Genomic DNA, 26,939 nt, shown 5'->3' on the forward strand with positions numbered 1-26,939 from the left:
GTGTGTGTTTGTGTATGTGTGTATGAATCATGGATGAGGTGAACATGAGAGATTGATGTAACTCAATCTGGGGCACCAAAGTCTATGAGTAAGAGAGCTGTCATCGTAGACTGCATAAATGCAGAAATTGCTGGTTTAGCGGTTTCCCTAAATGATCCTGTGTTCTGTTCAGCACTTCCCCTCTCCAAGAACATGCCACTGTAGCCAGGTTATTGTCTGCTTTCTTATAAACAAAATATCTGGGGAACATGGAGAGTGTACTAACCCATTGGGTCAGGCTTGTGGTACAGGCCAGCCAGGTACAGCAAGATGTAGTGTTACTTTCATAAAGATTATGGCCAAGGACAAAGAGACAACAGTGTATGAACAGTGGAGATATGCTGCATACCTGTCCCCAGCCCTTTTGGTCAGCTCTTGATTAATAGGACTGAAGGACAACAACAATAATGTGATTTTTTGAAGAAATGTCTGTGTTGACTCAGCTGCATATGGTAAGATTATTTAAAGTCTGCTGTCACCAAGGACCCTAGAGATTGGGAATAATATTGTATGTTCATATCTAAGGTACTGAACACACTGTATGTCAACCTGATTTGATCCTCACCAAAATGAATATATTGTACCCATCATAAGCTGCTGTTAGTGTACACCCAAAGTCCACTCTTTAAAGATGTAGGATGGCCCTGTGAGACAGGTGAAGGGTTCACCTTTAAGTCTAGCAAAAGTTGGGAGCCAGTCATAGAATGATTGCACCAGAATCAAGAGGATAGAATGTCCCTCAATCACGATTCAGTAGACTGAAGACTCAAAGGACAGAAGAACTTGTGGAGAAAGGAGAATAGCTCGACCTTCATGCTAACCCCTGCCATATCAGCCCTAGAACCATGATGTGAGATACCTGCATCCCTGCATAAAGAGGTTATTCCCAAAACGTGGATGACTCCAGTAATCAGAGAACCATTCCACTGCTCTGCACAACTTAATAGGATACACCTTTGAAAGAAGACACTTGCAGTGTTACCCACTACCATTAGAGAGAGGAAACAGCCCAAGGTACCATTGAGGTGAACCACTGCTACAGTGTGGCATGACAAAAATACTTTCTCACTTTTGTAGATCTGTGTGCTTCCATTGTGGGTCCCTAGAAGCCTCTTGCTAACTGCCAAGGTACTGTCATATACATGACGTCTGCTGTATTTTTTTTTTTAGTTTTCACCTAAACTGCACAGTAATCAACTATGGTATGTCCTGTGATGATAGGCAAATGTTGCAGGCTTGGCAGCCCAAGCACCATCCCTTTAATGCAGTCCCACTGCATGCTTCTGTTCCCCCATCAAAACATTGCTGCACACACCAAAAAAGAAATGGGAGCCAGAATATTGATTTTAATGAGTTTGTTATAAAAATATTGGCATGTTCAAAAACAGGGAAGGTGATAAAGTAAGTGGAATGAACGTGGATTTAACCAAAGAAATAATGTGATGAAAAAAGCATATGGAAGTCTGAATACATTTTAGTAGCATGCATCAAAATAACATCTATGCTGCCTAACAACCTGATTTGTCGCTGAACCTCCACCAAAGAGAACAATATGAAGATTGTCCACACTCTGCCTTTGCCCACCAGTTCAGAGAGTATGTATGTATGTAATGCTTGTTGTACCTGAGCAAATGCATAAGCGACCTAGGCTAACCTGGTAAAACCACATTTTGCACATTTATAGTATTGAAGAAAGTTACTTTGGGGCTTGAAAGAGAATATTTTTGTAATGGGATATTTTACTTTTATTTCTTGTTACAATTTGTACATCATAAAGTTAAACAACTAGCTGGTCAATACATTTGTTGTGAACCATTAACATGTTATCTGTTCCTGCGTGTTTTACTCCATACCAAGCATAAGTGCTGACTTCTTGCTATTGTAATTCAGAGAGTAAAGGCCTAAAGAGGATGTTGATGACATTCAGTGATGTAACACTAGTGTCTGCTTCTTGTGATTCAAAAGAGAGCAGCAATTCTGTAATGGGGATTGCTGAAAGCACTGCCCTGGCAACGAAAATCACTTTCATGCTAGCATAATGTTACACCAGAAATTGTTTTCAAAGATGCAATATGGGTCAACCATACAAGTCATTTAGGAAAGTTATTTTTTTCACAGACTACCATGCTGGAGCAAGCTATAAAAAACACCCAAGAAAGCTATGATGATGAAATTCAACTGTATAATGAACAAATTGACACCCTTCGAAAGGGAATAGAAGAAGGTGAACGTTCTTTAGAAAAGTACACCAATGACTGTCGCCAGCTCCTCATATACGAGCAATCTTTAGAAAATGAATTGGAAAGAAACAAGCGCATCATAGAGAATGAAGACAACAGGTAAATTATGCTGTTTCATGCTTCATATATTTTTTATTCAAAAAAAGATTAATTGTTTATTCTTTCAGTTGGTATGCACTACTTACGTTTTGTATAGAAACCCCATGTTTTTAATGTTTAAAAGACTTTATTTAATATATCAATGTACAGTAAAGTTGAATAATATTATTGTAATAAAAATAAAACATCAGTAAGTATACTGTACTAGAAGCTCTGAGTAACCCATAAAAGTCTTTATATTCTATAAAGGATAGGGCAGAGTTCTAGGGAGAGGAATCATAAAAAGGAGAAACGCATCATCTATACATATAGAAGTAAGGTCCTCATCAACTGCAAATTTATACAGAAAGTTAACAATGTTATCCTGAATTCAGTAAGAAATGCAATAAAATAAGAAACAGAGAGTTAATATGTTAATGAAGTTTGGAAAATTTCAGACAATGCAGCATTAGTAGATGAAACATCATCACTAATCTGATTAAGACAGTTAGTCAAAGGCAACCATAACAGTTGGATATAATGAGAAGGTAAGCACTGACTAGAATATATAGGGGGTCATTCTGACCCCGGCGGTCTCAGACCGCCGGGGCCAGGGTCGGCGGGAGCACTGCCGACAGACCGGCGGTGCCCCGCAGGGCATTCTGACCGCGGCGCTTTGGCCGCGGTCAGTGCAGGAAAACCGGCGGTCTCCCGCCGGTTTTCCGCTGCCCGTCAGAATCCTCCAAGGCGGCGCAGCATGCTGCGCCGCCTTGGGGATTCTGACACCCCCTACCGCCATCCTGTTCCTGGCGGTTCGCCCGCCAGGAACAGGATGGCGTTAGGGGGTGTCGCGGGGCCCCTGGGGGCCCCTGCAGTGCCCATGCCAATGGCATGGGCACTGCAGGGGCCCCCGTAAGAGGGCCCCGCTTGTATTTCACTGTCTGCATAGCAGACAGTGAAATACGCGACGGGTGCAGTAGCACCCGTCGCACCTTCCCACTCCGCCGGCTCGATTACGAGCCGGCTTCATGGTGGGAAGGTCGTTTTCCCCTGGGCTGGCAGGCGGCCTTTTGAAGGCCGCCCGCCAGCCCAGGGGAAAACTCAAAATACCCGCCGCGGTCTTCCGACCGCGGTACGGTATTTTGGCGGCTCCCGCCGGGCGCGCGGTGACCGCGCCCGGCGGGAGTCAGAATGACCCCCATAGTATCCAACTTATGAAGTGACTATATGCAATCCCACCAAATTTTGCATGATAGCTTAGAGGATGATTTCCATTTTAACGTAATTTGCTGATGGCTAATAAAATATCCAGCAATTTACTTTTAGGAAAAGACAGGATAATCTGATTAGTTAATGTGCGGAAAAAGAGATAAAGAATGTTGAAAGAAAGTTGCAAATAAATAACCTTTTTCATTTAGGGCCAGATCCTATACCAAAAAGAAAGTGTATTAGGAGAACTAAATAGCATGTGCATAAGGTCACTCTTAGGAAGGTCACAGGACCAGCATCTAGAGAAAGTGTTGGATGAAAATTTTGAGTATTTTAAGGGGGTAAAGTATAGTCTATGATAAAAGATGGCTAATTATTCATTTTAATGAGTTTGTTATACCATGTTGGCATGTTCAAGGACAGGGAAGGGGTTAAGGTAAGTAGAATGAATGTGGATTTAACCAAATAAATAATGTGATGAAAAATGAGAAAATTAAGAGGTAAAGTTTTAGAGGAGAAAGACAATGCTTCCTTTAGAGAAAAGGGATGAAGAAAAAGCTTTTTCTGCATTTAGCCATAAACGAGAAAAGTATGAAGGTGAGGCTGAGTCCGAAGTCCAGAAGGCAGCTTGACATAAACCAAAGGCTCTATGGTAACATTACAAATCTGGAAAGTTCACTCCTCTGTGTAAATTTGACTTTTGTAAGAAAGTTAAAGATATTCTTGATTTCTTATTATTCCATAGGAATTTAGTAAGGATAGATTTAAAAAATAATTGATTTAGGGATACGAACAGGCAGCATGGAGAGGAGATAGAGCAGGAGATGGTATATGATAATTTTTAATAGAATCTAAGTGACCCCGCCAAGAAAGAAATACGCCATTCCAAGAAGAGAGGATAGTCTCAATTTTAGAAGAGAGTTCCTTAAAGTTAATTTTAATTGAGTTTGAGATCAAATTTGTAAACCAAATGCCCAAGTATTTAATGAGGTAGCCCATTGAAATCCTGTGATTGTAAAGGATTGTATTAAGATATATCTGTTAACAAGTAGAATTGCTATTTTATCCTTATTGATCTTATATCCTAAAACAGCAGAGATAACGGTTTATTTCTTGAAGGAGAGCAGGCAAGGACGTTTCTGGGGGAGAAATAAATAAAAGAGCATTGTCTGCATAAGTTGCAAGTTTTAGATGTTGATCTCCACAAGAAAAACAGAAATAGAGGAATTCAGATGAATATGGGAGGGAAAAGGTTCTAGTGCTTGAACAAATAATAAAGGGGAAAGAGGACAGCCCTGCCTTACTCCATGTTGAAGAGAAAAATAATTGGAAACTTTACAGTTAACAAGAATTGATGCACTTGGAGATTGATATAGAAGTGACAAGAGTACTATAAATGTAGGGCCAAATCCATACAAGACTAATTATTTTAGTATAAAATGCCAATTTATTTTATCAAATGCTTTCTCTGCATCTATTGTTATGGCTTCAAGGGGAAATTTGAGAAGATTTGCTTGGTATATTATGAAATAATTTGGTCTTATCCGATGCTAACCTACACTTATTGAATCCTGACTGTTCTTTCTCGATAAGATGTGGAAGAAAGGACTCCAAATTAATTGCTAAGAGTTTAGCATAAGTATTGTAATCCACCTTTACCAATGAGATGGGTGTATAGTTTTTACAATGAGCGATGTTTTTTCCGTTCTTGTGTATAAGACACACTGTGACTTCCTGAAATGTATCAGAAGTTGTTTTAGATTGAATAAAAGGACAGAATAAGCGATAGAAGTGAGGAAGAAGAATATTAGAGAAGTGAAGACAAAAGTATAATGTAACACCATCACGTCCTGGAGTTTTCCATAATTATAATGTTTTTTAATGCCTGAGAGATTTCATCAAGAGAGGAATTAACTTCCAATGAGTCAAAATCTAAATTTGAGGGAATGGAGTGGTATGGTATAAATTCTCCTTGATATCGAAATGGTGGATTGGGGTTTCCAGTGTATATTAGGATTCATAGAAGTTCACAAACTCCTTCAAGATATCCTGATGATTTGTAATCGGGGTTCACTGTGGAGATAGTAATGAGTCAATCATATGTCTTTGTTTTCTCACTTTTAAATAGTTAGCAAGTAATTTACCTGCCTTGTTCTTCCCCCCATAATACCATGCACTATTTCTGAGTAGTATGGAGTTCGCCTCATTAGTAGACATGGTGTTAAAATGTAATTTAGGTCAAGTAAATTTTAAAGATCAGAAGGTGTTTTAGATGAAAAATATTGTTGTTCTAAGAATTTGATTAAGGAGAGTAGCAAAGCATATTCTTTGATGCAAGCTTTCTTTTTCCTAAATACATAACCTAAGATAAAATCTCATGCAGCTGCTATAAATGTCTCCCATAGCAAGGGAGGGGAAGTATTGGTAGTATCATTAAATAAGAAAAATTCAGGAGCAAAAGAGGCAAAGGAAGTAGACAATTGTACATCTTGTACCAGGGAAGTTTTAAATTTCTGCCTATGTGAAGCAGAATGGGGGGATTAAATACAAGTCCACAGCAACTCTGGCCTAATCAGGACTTATGTGGGATTGTATGATGAGTTGTGGTAAGGATTTAGAGACACAAATGTGATCTAGTCTTGTGAGTGTAACATGTGAGGATGAATACAATGTGTAATTTCAGGATGTAGGATTAGATAGTCTCCAGGAGTCAACCGAAGCACCTTTGGAAATAGCAGAATTAAATTGTTTGTGCGTTTTATGAGACATAAATTGTATTGTGGAATGTCTATCAAGGTACGGATACATAGTTGGATTACAATGGCCTTCTAGAATAAAATATGAATTGTGATATTGTGTGTTCTTTTGTTCTATTAAAGACCAAAAAGTATGATAGGTTGATTGGAGGCATAAACCTTTAATTCAGTTAGAGGAATATTATCTATCAGAAAATTAATAATAATCTATCTGCCCATATCATTTTTTTCTCGTGAAAGCACCATATTATTAAGAGAGTTCTTACATAAAACAATAGAAATGTTCTTTATTTGATGACGGGGACACAAATACAGAATCTACCCAACTACATTTAGGTTTTAATGCTTCAGAATCAGTAAGGTAAGTTTCTTTGGAGGCGAACTAAATCAGGATTAGATTTGCCTAAATGGGATAATACTCTCTGTCAGTTAACAGGATTTATATTACCTTTAATTTTCCATGAGCTTACTCTGAAAACTTTGACATTTGCAAAGGGTAAAACTTATGAGGACAATACAACATATAAGGGAATTACAATGAAGTTCAGGAACTGTATATATGAACTGCATATAAGCAATGGGTTAAGGAATAGAGTAATGAGAAAGGTAAAAGAGAAAAGAGTGTGAGGAAAGTGAAGGGAGATAACAAAGAACAAGGAGAAACAGTACATGACAAAAAATGACAACTGAGAACACATACCTGAACGAGTGACAGAAGGGAAAATGGGATGGAGACAAAACATATGAAGATGCTATGTCAGAAAGGCGGAAACTATGCACAGCAGCAGAATCATATGCAGGCAGGAGGAAAACGTACAGTGGAAACACACATTACAGATCTGAAAAAAGAGAAATGAAAAATATGTCTGTAAATGTAAAGTAACATCATAACAAACATATCACTTATAAAAATAATTCAAGGAGAACATATGTGAACAAAGCCAGAAAAAAACAATCAAAGATCAGAAAGACCAGCTGTGTCCATGTTGTCTGATGTATGGGTTTGTATAAAATCTCTAAATTCAGTTGACTCGTCAAGTAACATGTTATTATTCTGATAAGTAACTTTGAGGGTGCAAGGATGGAAAAAGGCCATCTTGAGCTCCCAAAGTTTGCGATGCAGGGCGAAGGCTGAGAAATTATTTTTATCTATTAGCGGAGGCATTGGAAAAGTCTTGTGACAGAAAAATCATCTTGCCTGACCAAGTTATTTATGGTTTCAATTTGGCAGCACTAAGAACCTTTAATAAATCAGTGAATTCCAGGAAAAGGATTATAATTACTCTTGGTTTCACAGATGCCACCGAAGTAGAGAGACAGGGACCTAACCTGTTAGTTCATTGTATATTAAGTGTGGTGGAAAAAGGTAAGTCCAACACCTTCGGGAGGAAGGAGATAAAAAAGGAGGCCGGGTACCTGTCTTCTAGTCCTTCAGGAAGGCCAAAAATACAGAGATTATTCCGCTGTTCATGTTCTCCAAGTCTTCGACATGCTTCTTTAATTGGGGAACATGAAAACATCCTTTTCTAAATGCACAATCTTATTTGTTTCATTTTGTAAATCAACAAACTGCTTTTTCATGAAAGATACACAGGCTTCCTGAAAAGTTCATCTGTCATTAAGATGTTGAGAATGCTTGTGGGTTTTCCCAACAAAAGGACATAGTGTTCGTATTTCCTCCGACATTATCTCTGGAGAATTGGGAGATGGAGATTTCTCCTGTGAGGTAGGATCCTGTTTTAGACATTTGTTGGTGGAAGAAGGCGAATGAGCTTTATTTGAGAATATTGGTATGGACAAAATAGGAGGAGTAGCAGAGTTCACCATTTCATCAGAAGAAGTTGGCATATCCATCAGTAGGTTCTTAGAAGTTGAGCATGCAGTAGAAGCGGGGATAGATTGTGTTTTAGAGGTAAAAACGAACTGCTCTTTTTATAATCTACCCATGCAAAACAGGAAACCAAACAATCAAACACAAATATGATGGTTTTAACAAAAGTGTAAACTTAGATGAGAACTTTAACTTTACTAGGAGTAAAGTTAGACTTTTGGTCTAAGTTTATACCTTTGGTCTAAACTTAGACTTTTGGTCTAAGTTTACCTTTGTGAATCAGGCCCTTCAATCTTAATAGCATTAGTGTAGCAGATAATATATATGAAAAACTTTCTATGCTAATCCATCAAATCCAGAAGTTTGATGAATTTGCACAGAACATAGTGCTAACTATCAGTCTAATTATAATTTGGGAAAACACAATCATTCTACTAGAGTATCATTTGATATGTACATACAGAGAGATATTTGAAAACAGCCATACAAGTTAAATGATTTAGGTCATCATTACGACTTCAAAGACCACCGATGTCGCGGATGCCAGAAGACCGACAGTGTTGGCGGTCTTAAGACCACCATATTACGAGTTAGGTCGGATTTCTGACTGTTTACAGGTGGAAATTGGACACCGCTGGCCTGGCTGACGGTGGAAGAGAGACGTTTCCCCTGCCACACCAACAGCACTCTGCCCGCCGGATTACGATAGATAATATAGCACAGGGGTTTCCTGAATGGCAGTGCGATGCTGGCGGTGGAAAACACCGAGACACATCCCCTTCCGGACGACCGCCTCACTGAGACAGGTGGGTGAACCGTCCGAAAGGGGGGAGCTGTGTGCATGTGTGTGGTGTGTGCGTGTATGAGTAGCGGTATGGCTGTGCATGAGAGTGTGTGTGTATGTATGTGTAGGTGGAGGGTGTGTGTGTTCGAAAGGAAGTGGAGGGGAGGGGATGTGTCGGGGTACGAGTGCATGTGCATTTGCATGCAGAGGAGTGGGTATATCTGTCTGAGTGTGTGTTTATGTGAGAATGGGGGTGTCTAAGTGCGTTTATGTGTGCAAATGGGGGTCTCTGAGTGCATGTTTGTGAGCGAGCGAGTGGGGGTGTCTGGATGTATGTGTGCAGTTGTGGGGGTGTCTGCATGTGTGTGGATGGGTGTGTGTCTGCATGTGTGTGGGTGGCTGAGGTGTCTGCATGTTTGTGAATGGGTGGGGTGGTGTCTGCATGTGTGCGGATGGGAGGGGGGTGTCTGCATGTGTGTGGATGGGTGGGGGGTGTTTGCAGGTTTGTGGATGTAAAGGGGTGGGTGTGCCAGCAACAGGAATGGGGATTCCTGTCCTTTTGTGCGCTACCGTCAGGGTTTTCGTGACGGGGTGACTGCCCCCAAAAGCCTGGTGGTTTGCCGAGTCATAATACCGCTGCCGGAGTTAGTCACCTTTGATGGAATTCTATATTTATAAAGGTTTGTAAATCTGGGATTTCATCAGATCATCACGCCTGCCAGAGACTGGCATAATGAGGTGAAAAATATGTTATGCTCCTCATTTTTCCTCTTTCGATTGTTTTTGTGGAGAAAGGTATCCTTTCCTGCACAGAAACAGTCCTGTCCATAATTTAGACACCTTTGCAGCATGGCACAAGAGTGCCTGCATTGGCTCTTGGCAGCACAGTCTTCCATCATTAGGAGGAAGCAGAAGTGTGCCATTTCTTAGTAGATATGGTGCATTTCTTCTCTCTCCACTTCGCGCAGTGCAGCAACTTTTCTTACAGCTCTGCTGACAGATTAGTAAATATGCCTTAAAGCCTTTATGCAGGACTGCATGAGAAATAAAAATATAAAGAATGGAGTACACATAGGGGGTTATTCCAACTTTGGAGGAGTGTTAATCCGTCCCAAAAGTGACGGTAAAGTGACGGATATACCACCAGCCGTATTACGAGTTCCATAGGATATAATGGACTCGTAATACAGCTGGTGGTAAATCCGTCACTTTTCCGTCACTTTTGGGACGGATTAACACCTCCTCCAAAGTTGGAATACCCCCATAGTTTTCACAATTACCTCTCAGAGTAAGTTGTGATTTTAAAGAAAACTGCTTTTAACTCTGTCAGCTGAAAACCGTAGGGCACTTTGTATTCATTGTGCTACTGGTACAAACATAAAAAGTAGTGATTAATGGCAAGTGACTTACACTCATAGGACACCTCCCACAGCAGTAAAAGGCTGAAAGTGTTCTACACAATAACCAAATACAACCAAACATAAATAAATAAGGGAATAAGTACTGTGCTGTGCTGTCCATTATGACAGGCATGGTTTAACCTAGCACTGACTCCTTTATCTAAGATGTTTTAAATGTTAAAGGCAGTGCATTGAGGTTCCCTGCCACAAGCAAATGCAGCATAGCTTTGGCTCACGCCACCAGTTGTAGTTCTGCACAACAACATCAGGCCATTAAACACCTTTTTCTAAATAAAACATGTCTCCCTTACTACAACTTTAAGGATTTAGTTCACTTGTGGTACAAAGAGCTGTCAATGAAATTCATTTAAATGGAATATTTCAGATATTTTTCCCAACTTTCACTTATGATCATGATGACAAGAAACATTTCCACTGCACTTTCAATTTATGTGAAATAGTGTTTCCAAAATTGTCTGAATGCATATGTGACATTTTGAGACCTTCTTCACTAGTGTGTCTCTAGATGAGAGATCATTACTTCTTAATTGAGCAAGATAGGATAGGATCTTCAGACATTATCATCACCAGAGTTAGAGGGACTTCTCTTTTCAAACGTCTTTTGGAATGCAAAGACTAGGAGAACACACAGGTCCAAGAGCAGCTTCGCAAGGAAAATGGTTAGAAGCACATTGGACTGGTAGGGTGCTGGGCATACAATTTGACGAATCATTAAGTAAATTTGCATGCAACATTGTAATGCCATACTGCTGAAAAATGGCGGACAGGATCAAACATTGCTTGTTACATACTTAAAGTGCTCGAAATCCTATTGAAGAAAAAGTTTGGATTTTTCTATGTCATAACCAGCGCTAACTCTCTGCCTCTGAGCTTCTTTTGAGGGATATAACTCACTGCTAAAATTAAGGTTTCTCCAGCTGACCTTGGGCCCGATGGGACTAAGCACTGTTTTCTGGAATAACACCTTTGATAGCCTCTGCATCCTGTCCATTTTCAAAGAACAGTCTTCTAGGAAATTCTACTCTAACATGTGATTGGTAACTGTTTAACAGACTTGTCCAGTGCCCACACTGTGTTTGATTACAATCTTTATCTCATTAAGTGTGCTCAGGGTAGTCTCTATGGGGCAGTAACAGAGGTTACTAGCCTCATCAGGAGTAGGAGATCGAAGGTAACTCCATGGATGTGGTTTATTCAACTAATGGGCTTGAGGCCCCATTTATCAAGGTTTTGTGTTGCCCTTGCTCCGCACAAGGCAGCACAGGGCAACGCAAAACACAGAATGCGATTTAAGAAGTCCTGCATAGCTTGGTAAATCTGGAGTAAAAAAAAGCAGTGCAAATTGCTGCCTTACATTACTCTGCCCTGGGAAGGCATTCCATGAGTGAAGCATGGGTGTTCCTATGCATCCACACATAGATATTGGCACATTCTCAGTTTTACCAAGACAAGTAAACTTGGGAAGGCTTCAAAATGCTTCGCCTTCCTATGGAGGGTACAACAAGGAGAAATATATGTATTTCTCTGTGCTCTTTTCTCTTTCTAAGTGTGCTGCATTGTGCAGCACACCTAGATAGGAAAAAATCCTCTAAGACTTGTTTTTGTGCAGAAAGGTGCCCCTCCCTGCACAAAAACAATCCTGTCCACAACCAGGCACCCTTGTGTTGCTCGAATGTGAATTTACCTTAAAAAAATAAAAGGCAAGAGGTGTTTGGCAGAACAAAAACAGTTGGTTTAATTAAACAGTAAAGCTGGGAGAGCAATTAAAGAAATGGGGTCTGAGGATTGTCTCAAAGTACAATCAAACTGAGTGATGTTTTATACATTTTCTCTGGGCATCATAAAACATTTTCAGCATTCCTTTTTAGATAAAGAATGGGCTATTGTCTTGGAGTCATAAATAAGGTCACTGATAACAAATGCAGGCTGGCCTCGACTTTGCATGTAGACAATGAGGGCCAGTGGGCAACGTGTCCAGATGTTTAGCATGTCCAGCATGAGGCTCATGTGAATGCTACGTGTTACTGTGCGTCATGTTCTGATTGGCTGAGGTTTCCTAACTTCATGTGGCATCTGACTTTATGGTGTTTTGGGAATGAGCTCACACCCCTTCAGCCATGTGTGCTTATTGGGGCTAATTTCTTTGGGCCATTGTAGTGTCACTGTGCCCATTTGTGGGATTTATCTGAGTTTGCACATTTGTCTGCTGGCTATGTGCCACCCCACCTGTGACCTGCCAATCAGTAACCTCAAGCCCTAGGTCTCAGATCATGCCTGACCACGTTTTTCTGAGTCAGGGTTTATGGAGAGTTCATGATGAGTGGATTCAATAATAGTGATGCAATTTTGTTTTATCTATGAATGTATCATTGCACATGTTAGACGTGGTCTCCCCTGTTTTCTTTGTCTCTGCTTCCCATGTTTTGACTGTGTGCGGAACTCTGTTTTTTTTTTTTTCGTATTCTGGGCACTTTACCACTGCTGACCAGTGCTAAAGTGGAAGTTCTCCTGGATAAATTATATATGTAATTGGCTTTTCCATGATTGGCATATTTGATTTACTAGCAAGCCCCTAGTAAGGTGCACTAGAGGTGCCCAGGGCCTGTAAATCAAATGCTCCTAGTGGGCCTGCAGCACTGATTGTGCCACCCAGATGAGTAGCCCTGTAAACATGGCTCAGACCTGCCATTGCAGTATCTATGTGTGCAATTTTAAACTGCCAATTCGATCTGGCAAGTGTTCCACTTGCCGGGCACAAACCTTCCCTTTTTGTACATGTAAGGTACCCCTAGGTAAGCTCTGGGCAGCCCCATGGGCAGGGTGCAGTGTATGTTAAAGGTAGGACATGTACTTGTGTGTTTTTACATGCCCTAACAGTGAAATACTGCCAAATTTGTTTTTCACTGTTGTAAGGCCTATCGCTCTCATAGGTTAACATGGGAGCCGCCTTTAAATATCCTTAAAGTGCTGTTTCCCTTTGAGAGCAGATAGAAATATGGAGTAAGGGGTCTCTCAATTAACAATTTAAAAATACATCTGTTAGAGAAGTTGGTTTTTAGATTGTTAGTTTGAAAATGGCACTTTTAGAAAGTAGGCATTTTCTTGCTCAAACCATTCAGTGACTCTGCATTTTTGTGGATTCCCTGTCTGGGTCAAACTGACAGTTGGGCTGTTTGTGAATCTCCTCTAGACAGTGATGCAAAGGGAGCTGGGGTGTAGCATGCATATCCTGATGAGCCATCTGGGCTGGAGTGGAGGGAGGAGTGGTCAGTTACACCTGAATGGGATGTGCCTGCCCTCACACAATGCAGTCTACAACCCCCTGGTGTGTGTCTGGGGCCTGGCCTGGGCAAGGCAGGATCCTGTAAACAACAGAGACTTTCCTTTAAAGTTTGCCTACTTCAAAGGAAGAAAGGGGTAGAATTAGTGGACCCAAAACCCCAAAATGTTAGATCACTTCTGGATTCAAGAGGAACCTCTGCCAAGGAGAAGAGCTGAAGAGTTGAGGAGCAGTGCTGCCCCTACCTGTGACTGTGCTTTGTTGGGCTATCCTACTGTTGCTGTTTCAACCTGTGAAAGGGGATAAAGACTGGACTTTGTTGTACATTCCTGCTTGAGAAGAATCTCCAAGGGCTTGGACTGAGCTTGCCTCCAGTTTTGAAGTCTCAGAGCCATCGAAGACTTCCTCTGCCAACACCTGGACTCTCTGCTGTGACTCCTGCCCTGCCAAGTGGTGTCCCATCCAGCCCTTGGGCCTTTGAAAGGTGAAGTTGGCAAAACAAGGACTGAAATCCACGCACAGAACACTGTGCTGAGAAATTTTCAATGCACCACCTGCTACGTGGCTGAAAAATGATGCGCCATCCGCTTTGTGGCTAAAATTGATGCTCCATCTGCATTGTGGCTGGAAGATCGACACATCGTGGCTGGAGAAACGACATAGTACCCGCTTGCAGCTGCTGATAATGACGCAAACCCCATGCAGCGCGGTATTCTAACACCGTGCTGCCAGATTTCTCACTCATCACCGCGAGGTATCAAAGTCATTGTGAACCTGCGCGGATCTAAGATGCCCTGTCCAGAAATCGATGCATCACATCACTCTCTCCTACGAGAGAGAAAAACAACACATCGCCTTCCCGACCGGCGAAGAAAAGATGCACAGCCTCACTTGAGAGTAAGGAATCAACGCATTTACTGACTTTTCTGATGCAAGCTCACCCGTGCAGCTTTATTTTTGACGTAAACCAGGTACGTTGTGTAAAATCTGTGTTTCCTTTGTTTTCTGTGGAGTATGACTCTTTTTACTTTGAAAATTCATATCTTTAGTTGTGTATGTTGGATTTTTGTTTGGTGTGGTGTCCATTTTGTAGTGTTTTCACTGTATTACTGTGTGTGTTCATACAAATACTTTACACATTACCTTTGACATAAGCCTGCCTGCTTGTGCCAAGCTACCAATGGAGTGAGCAGGGGTTATCTTAAGAGTGTATCTCCATTGCCCTGACTAGAGTGAGGGTCCCTGCTTGTACGGAGTGCAAATTGACTGCCAACCAGAAACCTTATTTCTAACAGTGCACATCAACATCAACTTTTTCAATATTAACATTCCCCCTTCTCTTTGGATTTTCAACTACACTATCTAACCCATACTTCATGACAGTCACATTATTGGGTGCTAGTTGTTCTTCAGTTTTGACTTTTACTACCTCCCTAGTTATTTGCATTCTACCCAATTTAAGAACTGTGTTTTTAAGGCAGGAAACTCCCACTTGCAGGAAACCACAAAAATGAAAATGGGCAACAATGATGTGCACAGACCAGTAAGCCACTAAGGGAGTCAGGAGAAGCCATTTGTGAACCATTCTGCTCAGGGGCATCTCCCTCTTCATGCACGTCTCCTTGTTAATGGTGCAATGCTTGGATGGCAAGTATCCATTGTCCATGGCATTGCCTGCGATAAAGGTGCAGCAAGATGCACCGATCTTGGTACACACCCCTCCCTCCATTGCCCTCTTTAAGTTCAACACATATTGATGTTGCATCACCATGATGCGGATGGCTCTCAGTTCTTCCTTGAATTAAGGCTGAACCCAGTCCTGTTCATCATCTTGGCCATTTCCCACCTTGCTATTTGTAACTGTAGGAGGCTGGCCTGGTTTGTAGTGGGTACCTAAGGTACTTACACCTTAGACCAGGTCCAGTTATCCCTTATTAGTGAAATGTAAGCAGTGTTCTAGCACCCTAGGCTGTCTAGAGATAGCTGTAGCAGAGCAGCTTAGGCTGATCTAGGAGACATTCAAAGCTCCTGCAATACCACTATAGTTACACAGTACTTATACACGATAAACGACAATACTCAGTGTTACCAAAAATAAAGATACTTTATTTTAGTGATACAAGGTCAAAAATATCTTAGAGGCAATACTCCTTCTGGAGGTAGGTATTATACACAATATATACACTAGTAACCAAAATCAGGTAAGTAAACAGTCATAGAATATTGCAAACAGTAGAAAACACAATAGATTGCGATAGACCTAGGGGCAACACAAACCATATACTAAAATAGTCAAATGCGAATAACAAATTCCCCCCTAGGCAAGTGTAGTGTGTAGATGGGTGCTGGAAGTGTAGGAAAACATCAAAGGTAAGTAAAGTACCCCACCCCGGAGCCCAGGTAAGCAGGAGTAAAGTACAGCAAGTTTCCTCAGGACACACTACAAGTCGTGATAAGAGATTTTGCAAGAACCAAGCAAGACTGCAAGCAACAAATGAAGTATTCCTGGACCTAAAGACCTGTGGAGAGAGGAAACCAGAGCCCCTGCCAACCTAGAAGAAGGTGCAAAAGTGGATTCTCCGGTCAGAAGAAAAGTACAGAAGAGCACCAAAGAAGATGTTGCACGTCGAGTTGTTGGATGCAGGCTGTTTGCATTGCTGAATTCTGCACACAAGCCTTGGTTCAAGCAAGTACGTGGTTTGTGTTAAAAAGGAGCTGCCTGGAGCCAGGAGGGACCTAGGGGTCTCAACCCGGACTGAGGAGACAGAGGGGGCTCTCACCACTTCAGAGAGCCCTCAGAAGACCAGACAGCACCCACGGGAGTCCCAAACATCGGGACAAAGAAGATGCAAAGTGCGGTCATCGCAGTACTACACTGGAAGGTCCCACACTGCCGGAGGACAACGCAGGGATCTGTGCATCGCAGGATGGAGTGCACAAAGGATTCTTGGAAGAATTGCACAGAAGCCCAAGGAGCTGCAGAATACACAGTGCACAGGGATATTGTCACAGCCCGGAGAGGCAAGCTCTTACCTCCACCACATTTGCATAGCTGAACCTTTGGACAGTCTGGGTCACTTCGTTCCACCACCTGTGTTCCAGGGACCATGGTCGTCATCAGGAGAGACGTCCCAGAGTACCGGTTGTTGTTGCAGAAGGGTGCCTGCAGATGCAGGGAAGTGACTCTGTCACTTCACACGGAGATTCCTTCGGCTCTTCTGGTGCAGGGTGAGACATGCTGTCCTCAGAGCGTGCACACCTTGGAAACTGTTGCAAAAGCTGGCTGGAGCTGAAGTTGCAGGACACAGGAGTTGTCCTGGATACCTTATTGCAGTTACAGTGTTTCCTGGAGAAGTCTTTGGTTGATCCGACGGTCAGAAGCTGAAGCAGAGGATGCAGAGGACTCCTGGAGGAATCTTGCAAACCGAATTTGAAGAAACCACCAGAGGAGAGACCCTAAATATCCCTGAGAGGGGGATTGGCTACCTACCCGGGTATGCACTTATCAGGAGGGGTCTCTGGTGTCACCTGCCAGCACTGGCCACTCAGAGGTCTCCAGAGGGTCCCCATACCTTGGAATCCAAGATGGCTAACACCAGGGACACTCTGGACGTGCTCTGGGCACCACACGAGGGGTGGTGATCGACAAGGGAGTGGTGACTCCCCTTTCCTTTGTCCAGTTTCGCACCAAAGCAGGGACTAGGGGTCCCTGAACTGGTGTAGACTGGATTATGCAAGGAGGGCTCAGTTTGTGCCCTTCAAAGCATTTCCAGAGGCTCTGGGAGGGTAACCGTCCCAAGCCTGTAACACCTATTTTCAAAGAGAGAGATGGTGTAACACCCTCCTCACAATGGAAATGCATTGTTCTGCCTTCCTGGGATTGAGATGCTCAGTCCCTAGGAGGGCAGAAACCTGCCTGTGAGGTGGCAGCAGCTGGGGCTGCAGTGAAAACCTCAGAGAGCCGGTTAGGCAGTACTGGGGGTCCATGGTGGAGCCCCCAGCGTGCATGGGATTGGCCCCCAATACTAGATTTGGATTGGGGTGAATTCCATTATCTTAAACACCTCACATGGCCATATTCAGAGTTACCATTGTGAAGCTACATATATGTATTGGCATATATGTAGTGCATGCTTATAATGGTATCCCCACGCTCACGAAGTCTGGGGAATTGGCCCTGGACAAAGTGTGGGCACCTTTGAAAGTGCAAGGGTGCCCTCACACACAGTAACTTTGCACCTTGTCTTCAGTAAATGAAGGTTAAACATATAGGTGACTTATAAGTTACTTAGGCCCACATTATAACATTGTCTGTAAGTGCCACCTACCGCCGCAGCAACGGCTGCCAAACGCCCATCGCTGCGGCTAACATCCATCTGCCAAAATAGGACTACAGCCGGATTTCTGCCACAAGAAGGGCGGAAATCCAGCTGTGGCCATACTGGTGGAAGGTGTTAAGGTGGCGCTGCTACCACCAGCAGCGCCACGCCAGCAGACCGCCTCCAGCCATATTATGTCAAATAATATGGCCTGGCGGTGTTCTGCCGGTGGGCACTGCTGGCGGTAGTAGCGCCCCGTCCCGTCCCCTGCAGGAAGACCCCGTGGATGCAGGTAAGTCGAGTTTCTGAGAGGGGAGGGGATGGGGTGAGTTGTGTGTGTGTGGGGGGATGTGTGCATGAATGTGTAAGTGTGTGCATGTATGCGAATGTGTGTAGTGTTGTTTGCGTGTGTGAGTGCATGTGTGAGAATGCATGTATGAATGGTAATGTGAATGCGTGTCTGCGTGTGTACGAATGCGTGTGTGAATGAATGGATGCATGTGTGTATGAATGCGTGTATGCCTGTGTGAGTGAGTGTGTGAATGCGTGGTGTGTGCCTTCATGTGTGCCTGTATGGGAGGGGATTGTAAGTGGGAGAGCGTGGATGGAGGGGAGGTGGTGGGCATCTGGGGAGTGTAATCGGAGGTGGTGGGCATCTGGGGAGTGTAAGGGTGGGTGGATGGGTCTCCTACTAGTGACAGGGAATGAATTCCCTGTCACTGGTAGGGCCTACCTTCATGGTTTTCGTGGCATTATGAATGCCACGAAAACCATGGTGATAGGCAGGGTGATAATGCCACCGACGGTACAGTAGAGGCCGCCGGGTTGGATATTGTTATCCACAGCCCGGCAGCTGCTATCGCCATGGCGGTCGGTGTGGTACATTGGCAGGTTGGCTTCAGCCAACCCGCCAATGTCATAACGTGGCGGCATGTACCGCCAGCCTGTTGGAGGTACTACTGACACATTTCCACCAACCGCCGGGGTCATTATGACTCCCGTAGTGCAGTGTAAAATGGCTGTGAAATAGTGTGTGCACTATTTCACTCAGGCTGCAGTGGCAGTCCTGATAAAAGGTTTGTATGAGCTCCTTATGGGTGGCAAAATAAATGCTGCAGCCCATAAGGATCTCCTGGAACCCTAATGCCTAGGTACCACATACTAGGGACTTATAAGGGGGATCCAGTGTGCCAATTAGAATTGGAGTCAGTAAACTGTAGTGACAAATTTGGTAAGTAGAGAGAGCATAAGCACTGGAGTTCTGGTTAGCAGAACTTCAGTGACACCGTCAAACATACTGACAACACATATAGGCCACAAACTATGAGCACTGGGGTCCTGGCTAGCAGGATCCCAGTGAGACAGGCAAAATACACTGACAAATAAGGTTTTAAACTATGAGCACTGGGTTCCTGGCTAGCTGGATCCCAGTATGACAGTAAAAACACCCTGACAAACACTCAGAAACAGGCCAAAAATGGGGGTAACCATGCTAGAAAGAGGCTACTTTCTCACAGTAACCAGCAGGGGCTCCCTTTTATCTGCACGGTGAAGAAGTGTGTGGACCCTCCCGATGATATTTGTGAGTCAGAAAACAATCTGAATTCTTCTGGAATGCCCGTGTACTGAGCTCCTCCAAAATAATCAGCAGTTCTTCTTTCTTAAGCTTGATGCAACAGAGTCATCTTCTTTAGTGGGTGTTGGTACAACTCTGACAAATCTTCTCTGGGAATGATGAGATTTGGGGGGTGTATGGTGCTGAGGAGGCAGAGGCAACACCATCTGGGGCCAAGTTGAGTGTAGGCAAACTCACTGCTTTGCCAGTAAGTATTAATCAGCGTGGAAGTGCCCCATTGCATGTTTGGAATGTGCAGGATTGTGCCACAGTTGTCATTTGTTTCCAGTGTTTCCTTTACCTCTGAAACACAAGAAATACAGTGTACGTCTCCATAGAATTAGGGGTTGCCCCTTCCCTTCTTACCACGTATATCTATTCACCTCAGTCTCCCAGATTTCCTTAAATGGGGTATCTATGCTGTTATTCAACCCTCCCCTACGAGACTCATTTCTCTTCATATCATTGAGGTTTGATGTCCTTTCACTGGAATACAACGACTGGGGCCCATTTGTTATTTAGGAAAACAGCCCAAGATATGCCAAGGGCCACCCTGGGACCACAGATGTAAGTGGGAGTGGAGTGGATGTGTTTGTGCATTAGTTTGGTGGTTATGCTACCTCTAAGAATCTATTTTCTGGAAAGTCTCAGGGCCAAACAGTATCCTCCCTATAGCACCCTTTCTGCATATCCTACTTTTCTCAGTTTGAATATTGTTAGGTTCAGTGAGAAGGTACAGTACTGTGGTATTAGTTTTGTAGCAAGACAGATTTACTACTACTCTGTGGGGTTCTACTCTTCAAGGATGTATCTTGGTTACCTCTTGGGACAAGTAAACCCTGTTTGCACCTACTGCATGCAGTATTAGCTAACAGATGTAACATTACCTGGCATATATCTTGGTCATATGCTGATACTATGTGTTATGTAAGAGGGAGTTATGTAGTGCATGTGGAATACTGGGGTTGTGTTTGGTGTAAGTGTGAGTGACATGGAAGAGGTCTCTATGCAAGCGTGGTAACATTTTCTAAAAGGACTTCATTAGACTGGGCTGTTGCTTAGCAATGAATGGATGCAGCAGTACCCATAAAAGACATATAAAATATACATATGTACAAAAATACATAACTTTTTGAAGATCTTGGGATGACTCCAGGGGAGAAGTCTGTAGCCCTCTGGTGGTTGGAGTTTCATAGTTTCGACAGCTCAAAAGGGTTTGTAGTGCAATTCGTAGTTTTTTATTAGATTGGAATTGTTAATGTGGTACAGTTTGGGAAAAAATCTCATGTGCGGCTAAACAGTATGCTCTCCTATGGTACCACTCCAGTGCATTCCTATCTAGCTCGGTTTGAATGTCGCTAAGCTCAGAGAAAAGGTACAGTGCTGTGGCATAGGTCACGTATCGTGTCAGATTTACTACTACTCTATGAGGTTCTGCTCTGTTGGGTTGTATCTTGGCCCTAAATCCTTTTTCAGGGGCTATCTCTTGGGACAAATAAAGCCTGCCTGTGCCTACTGCATGCAATATCAGTAAACAGACGTAACATGACCTGGCTGATGTCTTGAAACCCACGGTGCACATCTGCTGATACCACGTGTTGTGTAAGAGGGCACCAAGTAGCATATGTGGAATGCTGGTGTAGGGTTTGGTGTAATTATAAGAGACATGGTAGACTTTCCTACGCAAGTGCTGTGACAATTTCTGGGTAGACACCATTTGACTTGGAGGTTCTTTGGCAATGAATGGACGCAGCAGCACCCATAGTAAGCAGAGGGTATACAACTGTGCAACAATAAATAACTTATTGAGCATTGCAGGTCTTGGGATGAATCGAGGGGAGATGTCTGTAGTCCTCTGATGATTTGGGGTTTCTTAGTTTTGAAAGTTAAAAAAAGTTCACAGTTCAGATCGTAGTTCTTGATCATGTTGGTACTATTAAAATGGTCGCTCGAAAAGTAATTGTCTGCTGTACATGTGGTGCACTTGGAGGCTTGATTGCAGACCTGTTGGATAAGAGCTAGCTTTGGTTTGTTATTTTAGAAAACATTGCACCCTTGTGTGTGTCAGCGCCAATCATTTCTTAAGGGCGCCTGTGCTTTTCTTTGGGGGGGGTTTCTTCCACACTTCCTTTGCACAATTTTAGTGAGGCACCAGAATGTGTCCCTACTAGGGGTGTCCATTTTGAAAAGGTGGGCAATCATCATGGTCGCATTGACTGCTATGGGTTGTTGGACCTCCTCCATCTCTGTGACTGACTGGGTGTATGGTGGTAAAGCATTAATTATGGGGTGATCTCAGGAGCATGTGGGTGATTTTAGTTATTAGCTAGTGCTCTGTGGGCATTGCCAGCTCTCTGGTATCCTATCACTCCTAGTATGTGCATGAGGTTGCCATTGGTGTGGGTGTTGTCTTTCAACCAACAGTGCGTGGGGCGATGTATAATGAGGAGGTGTGTCACAACTGAACATTGTTTGGCGATCACAACCTGCCCTGAGGTCACTTGTATACCCCTCTGATCCCGAAATGTGGTGTACAACATGACCCTCCTTAGAGGTGCCAGGTGTCTTGACTACATCCTTTTTTTAGGGACTTCTTTTAGGCTGGCTTTGGGCATCTTTTTATTGGTCTTTGGCCGCTTCACTAGATCTTCACATGATGTGTTATCTTAATTCCCATGAACTAGAGGGGGTCGGAGAGTTGTTCTATGGCCCCCATGTGCCTCTGACATTGTGAAGTCTGAAACTAGAATTATTGCATCCTCCTGATGGTGTGTAGGGCTTGTGTGCTGGCTGATTGCTAGGCCTGATATGGGGTGAGCATATTTTTTGCTATTCTCGTTCGGAGCTGTGATGGACCTTTTTGGACTCCCTATTACCCAGCATCCCCCCCCCCTTTCCCTCGGACCACATTTTTCGCACAATATTTGGACCTGCTGTTCCCGGCTATGGCCAGGGACTTCTAACAGGTGACATGCTTCTTTCATTATTTTAGAGGGGCATGACTTGGTAAGCAGGCTTATGTTGCTTGAAAAACTTTGGTATGGAAAGATGGAGGCAAAATATTTCTTCATGAAGAGACAAGTGCAAGGCCAATAACTTTTTAAAATTTGCACAAATAGCAGTAATTGACTGGGATGGCTGGTTCTTCTGGTGAACCCCGCCATACTGGCTTGACACCATGCGATGCTTTGCAATCTGTCAGGCATCGCATGTGTGCTGTGGAGATTATTGCGTCTTCACTAGTCCAAGGATGTGGGAAACCTGGCCCCAACACTCAAGGACAACTTTGTTTTGGTAAAAAGGCCGCCTCCATTTGGCTGGAGGTCACTAGCTTTCTGGAGGAGCTGTTGTGACCACAGGTCATGACGGAATTTTTGTCCTGGGCTGGTTACCAAAAAATGGGACTTCCTGACCTGATAATCGGAACCTGTCCCAATTGACTTGTGGGTGCATTGACCAGGGTGCCTGATTTTAAGCAATGGTTGGGGAGTCACCCTGCGCCCCCTCATCAGACTACCTTCCCTCAGGGGTGTGGCCAGCCAACCACACCCTGTGGGATGAGCAGCAGAGTGGGCCCTAGATTCTGATAGGCACCCTGAATGGCGGACTCTAGTGAGGATACCCAATCAACAACACAAGTACAGCAGCCCTGAGCTTCCCAAACACAAGTAAATGTTTGAATTCAGAATGTTGTCTCGTTAGTACTTCATCAGATGCTTAACATTGGGGGTTTTAACTTACTGCAAATTTGGGTTCTATGTTTGTGTAAAGGCATTACTTCCCCAAACAGTTACCCCTCCATCCCTTGGTTGGAGCCCCAGTCCTTGTTGGGCTGGATTCCCTGTCTGTGGTTGCTGTTGTCACGTTTTTATCCAACTACCTGACTCCTGTTGCAGTGGTGCAGTGGTGGACTGACTTCCCTGTGATTGAGTGTCAGGTGCATTGGGAATTCCCAGGGCTTGACATTGTGGATGGAGTTTTGCGTGGACTGACCCGGGTTCACCGACCTCTGTTTATGATATGGCTTTACACAGCATCTCTCAACCATGTGGCCATTCTGTAGCAATAGTAACATTCTCTAAGGTCTGGCTGCTGCGAGCCTCCCTGTCTTCCACCTAGGTTGAAAACCTATGGGGTTTTGGACTGGAGCTTCCCTTCAGAAATGGTGCCATTTGCATGCTGGCAGCTAAAGCGGCGCCCTCGCGGTGGTCTTTTTAAATTTCTGTTGGACCAACTTAGCAGTGTCTCTCTAGGCTTGCTCCTGTCTTTCCCTGTCCTTTTCTGGTTTCTTTTATGATAGTGTAATATGTGAGTTTGTATCTCCCCCCAGGGTTTGGTGCCTAGCCCCAATACACTGTCCGACCTGCTTTGTATTTCGGTGGGCAGACCCTTTTTGAGGACATTGTAAAAGAATGTGACCTGGGGGCCAATATTGTCCATGGCTGTCTTGTACCTTGTCCCCATCGATCCCTCATCTTATCCAGAAAATCGGTTATGGTCTCCCCAGGTTTCATAGCTTGTCCCATTAACTCTCCTACAACTGGGCCATCAGAAAACATTTCCCTCAGGGCCGTTCATATTTGGTGCCTGTGTGAATTAAATGTGACCCTGTCATGCTAGGTGTTTGTCAGCATGGTGACAATCTGGCGACAATCTGGTCCTTAGCCTTTTTTTATCTGTAGGAAAGTACCATCTTGCCTGGCATGTTACTCCCATTTTTACTTGTGTGTCAGTTTGTTTTTGCCTGTGTCACTGGGGTCCTGCTAGCAAGGACCCCAGTGCTCATAGTTTGTGGCCTATGTGTGTTCCCTGTGAGGTGCCTAACTGTATCACTGAGGCTCTGCTAACCAGAACCTCTGTGTTTATGCTCTCTCTGCTTTTAAAATTGTCACTGCAGGCTAGTGACAATTTTTACCAATTCTGATTGGCACACTGGAGCATCCTTATAATTCCCTAGTATATGGTACCTAGGTACCAAGGGTATTGGGGTTCCAGGAGATCCCTATGGGCTGCAGCATTTCTTTTGCCACCCATAGGAAGCTCAGACAATTCTTACACAGGACAGCCACTGCAGCCTGAGTGAAATAACGTCCACTTTATTTCACAGCCATTTTACACTGCACTTATGTAACTTATGAGTCACCTATAAGCTCTAACCTCCACTTAGTGAAGGTTAGGTGCAAAGTTACTAAGTGTGAGGGCACCCTGGCACTAGCCTAGGTGCCCCCACATTGTTCAGGGCAATTTGCCCGGTCTTTGTGAGTGCGGGGACACCATTGCACGCATGCACTACATATAGGTCAATACCTATATGTAGCTTCACAATGGTAACTCCCAATATGGCCATGTAACATGTCTAAGATCATGGAATTGTCCCCGCTGCCAAATCTGGTATTGGGGTGCCAATCCCATGCATCCCAGGGGCTCCAGCATGGACCCCGGGTACTGCCAAACTAGCTCTCTGGGGTTTGCACTGCAGCTACCGCTGCTGCCAACCCACAGACAGGCTTCTGCCCTCCTGGGGTCTGGGCAGCCCAGTCCCATGAAGGCAGAACAAAGGATTTCGTCTGAGAGGGGGTGTTACACCCTCTCCCTTTGGAAATAGGTGTGAAGGGCTGGGGAGGAGTAGCTTCCCCCAGCCTCTGGAAATGCTTTGAAGGGCACAGATGGTGCCCTCCTTGCATAAGCCAGTCTACACCGGTTCAGGGATCCCCCAGCCCCTGCTCTGGCGGGAAACTGGACAAAGGAAAGGGGAGTGACCACTCCTCTGTCCATCACCACCCCAGGAGTGTGTCCCAGACTTCTGCCATCTTGAATGCAGAAGTGTGAGGGCACAGTGGAGGCCATTGAGTGGCCAGTGCTAGCAGGTGACGTCAGAGACCCCTCCTGATAGGTGCTTACCTGGTTAGGTGGCCAATCCTCCTCTGAGGGCTATTTAGGGTCTCTCCTGTGGGTTTCTCTTCAGATAATGAATACAAGAGCTCACCAGAGTTCCTCTGCATCTCTCTCTTCGACTTCTGCCAAGGATCGACTGCTGACTGCTCCAGCACACCTGCAAAACCGCAACAAAGTATAAAGATGACTACCAGCAACATTGTAGCACCTCATCCTGCCGGCTTTCTCAACTGTTTCCTGGTGGTGCATGCTCTGAGGGCTGTCTGCCTTCACCCTGCACTGGAAGTCAAGAAGAAATCTCCCGTGGGTCGACGGAATCTTCCCCCTGTTAACGCAGACGCCAAACTTCTGCATCACTGGTCCTCTGGGTCCCCTCTCATCTTGAAGAACGTGGTCTCTGGAACACAGGAGCTGGATCCAAGTGACCCCGACAGTCCAGTGGTCCTTCTGTCCAAATTTGGTGGAGGTACGTCCTTGCCTCCCCACGCCAGATACTAATACTGTGTACTGCGTGATCTGCAGCTGCTAGGGATTCTGTGCACTTTTGAAAGGAATCCTTTGTGCACAGCACAGCCCAGGTCCCCAGCACTCTGTCCTGCATTGCTCAACTCGCTGAGTTGATCACCGACTTTGTGGAACCCTCTTTTGTTGTGTTGAGATGACTGCCATGCTCAGATTTCTTGAACGCCTGTTCAAGTGCTTTTGCGGGGGCTGCATGCTTCTACATGGGCTCTCTGTGTTGCTGAGCGCCCCCTCTGTCTCCTCCTCCAAGGGGCGACCTCCTGGTCCTTCCTGGGCCTGGGCAGCACCCATTTTCTTTAACTGTGACTCTTACAGCTAGCAAGGCTTGTTTGAAGTCTTTCTGCATGTAAACAACTCTGCATCCTTCAGCACGCCGTGGGACATCTTTTGTGCAAAGGAGAAGTTCCTGGCATCTTCCGTTGTTGCAGAATCTTCAGCTTCTTCCACCCGGAGGCAGCCCTTTTCCACCTTCATCTGGGGTTTAGTGGGCTCCTGCCCCCCTGGACACTTTTGTGACTCTTGGACTTGGTCCCCTTCCTTTACAGGTCCTCAGGTCCAGGAATCTGTCTTCAGTGCTTTGCAGTCAGTTGTTGCCTTTGCAGAATTCCCTATCACGACTTTAGTGTGTTTCTGGGGTAGCAGGGTAACTTTACTCCTACTTTTCAGGGTCTTGGGGTGGGGTATCTTGGACACCCTTAGTGTTCTCTTACACTGCCAGCGACCCTCTACACACTACACTAGGCCTGGGGTCCATTTGTGGTTCGCATTCCACTTTTGGTGTATATGGTTTGTGTTGCCCCTACGCCTATTGTGTCCTATTGCATCCTATTGTATTCTACAGTGTTTGCACTACTTTTCTAACTGTTTACTTACCTGATTTTGGATTGTGTTTATATTTTGTGTATTTTACTTACCTCCTAAGGGAGTATATCCTCTGAGATGCTTTTGAC

At 44.2% G+C, this 26,939-nt stretch overlaps 1 protein-coding gene across 1 annotated transcript in view; it reads left to right on the forward strand.

Moving 5' to 3' along the window:
- Positions 1-26,939, forward strand: part of BFSP1 (beaded filament structural protein 1) — a 313,377-nt gene that overhangs the window by 224,615 nt on the left and 61,823 nt on the right. Inside the window, exon 6 of the mRNA XM_069234086.1 lies at positions 2,158-2,378. Coding sequence (XP_069090187.1) covers positions 2,158-2,378 — 221 coding nt within the window. The remainder of the gene's footprint in view (positions 1-2,157; positions 2,379-26,939) is intronic.

Source organism: Pleurodeles waltl, chromosome 5 (assembly GCF_031143425.1).
Source record: "Pleurodeles waltl isolate 20211129_DDA chromosome 5, aPleWal1.hap1.20221129, whole genome shotgun sequence".
Classification (NCBI taxonomy): Eukaryota; Metazoa; Chordata; class Amphibia; order Caudata; family Salamandridae; genus Pleurodeles; species Pleurodeles waltl.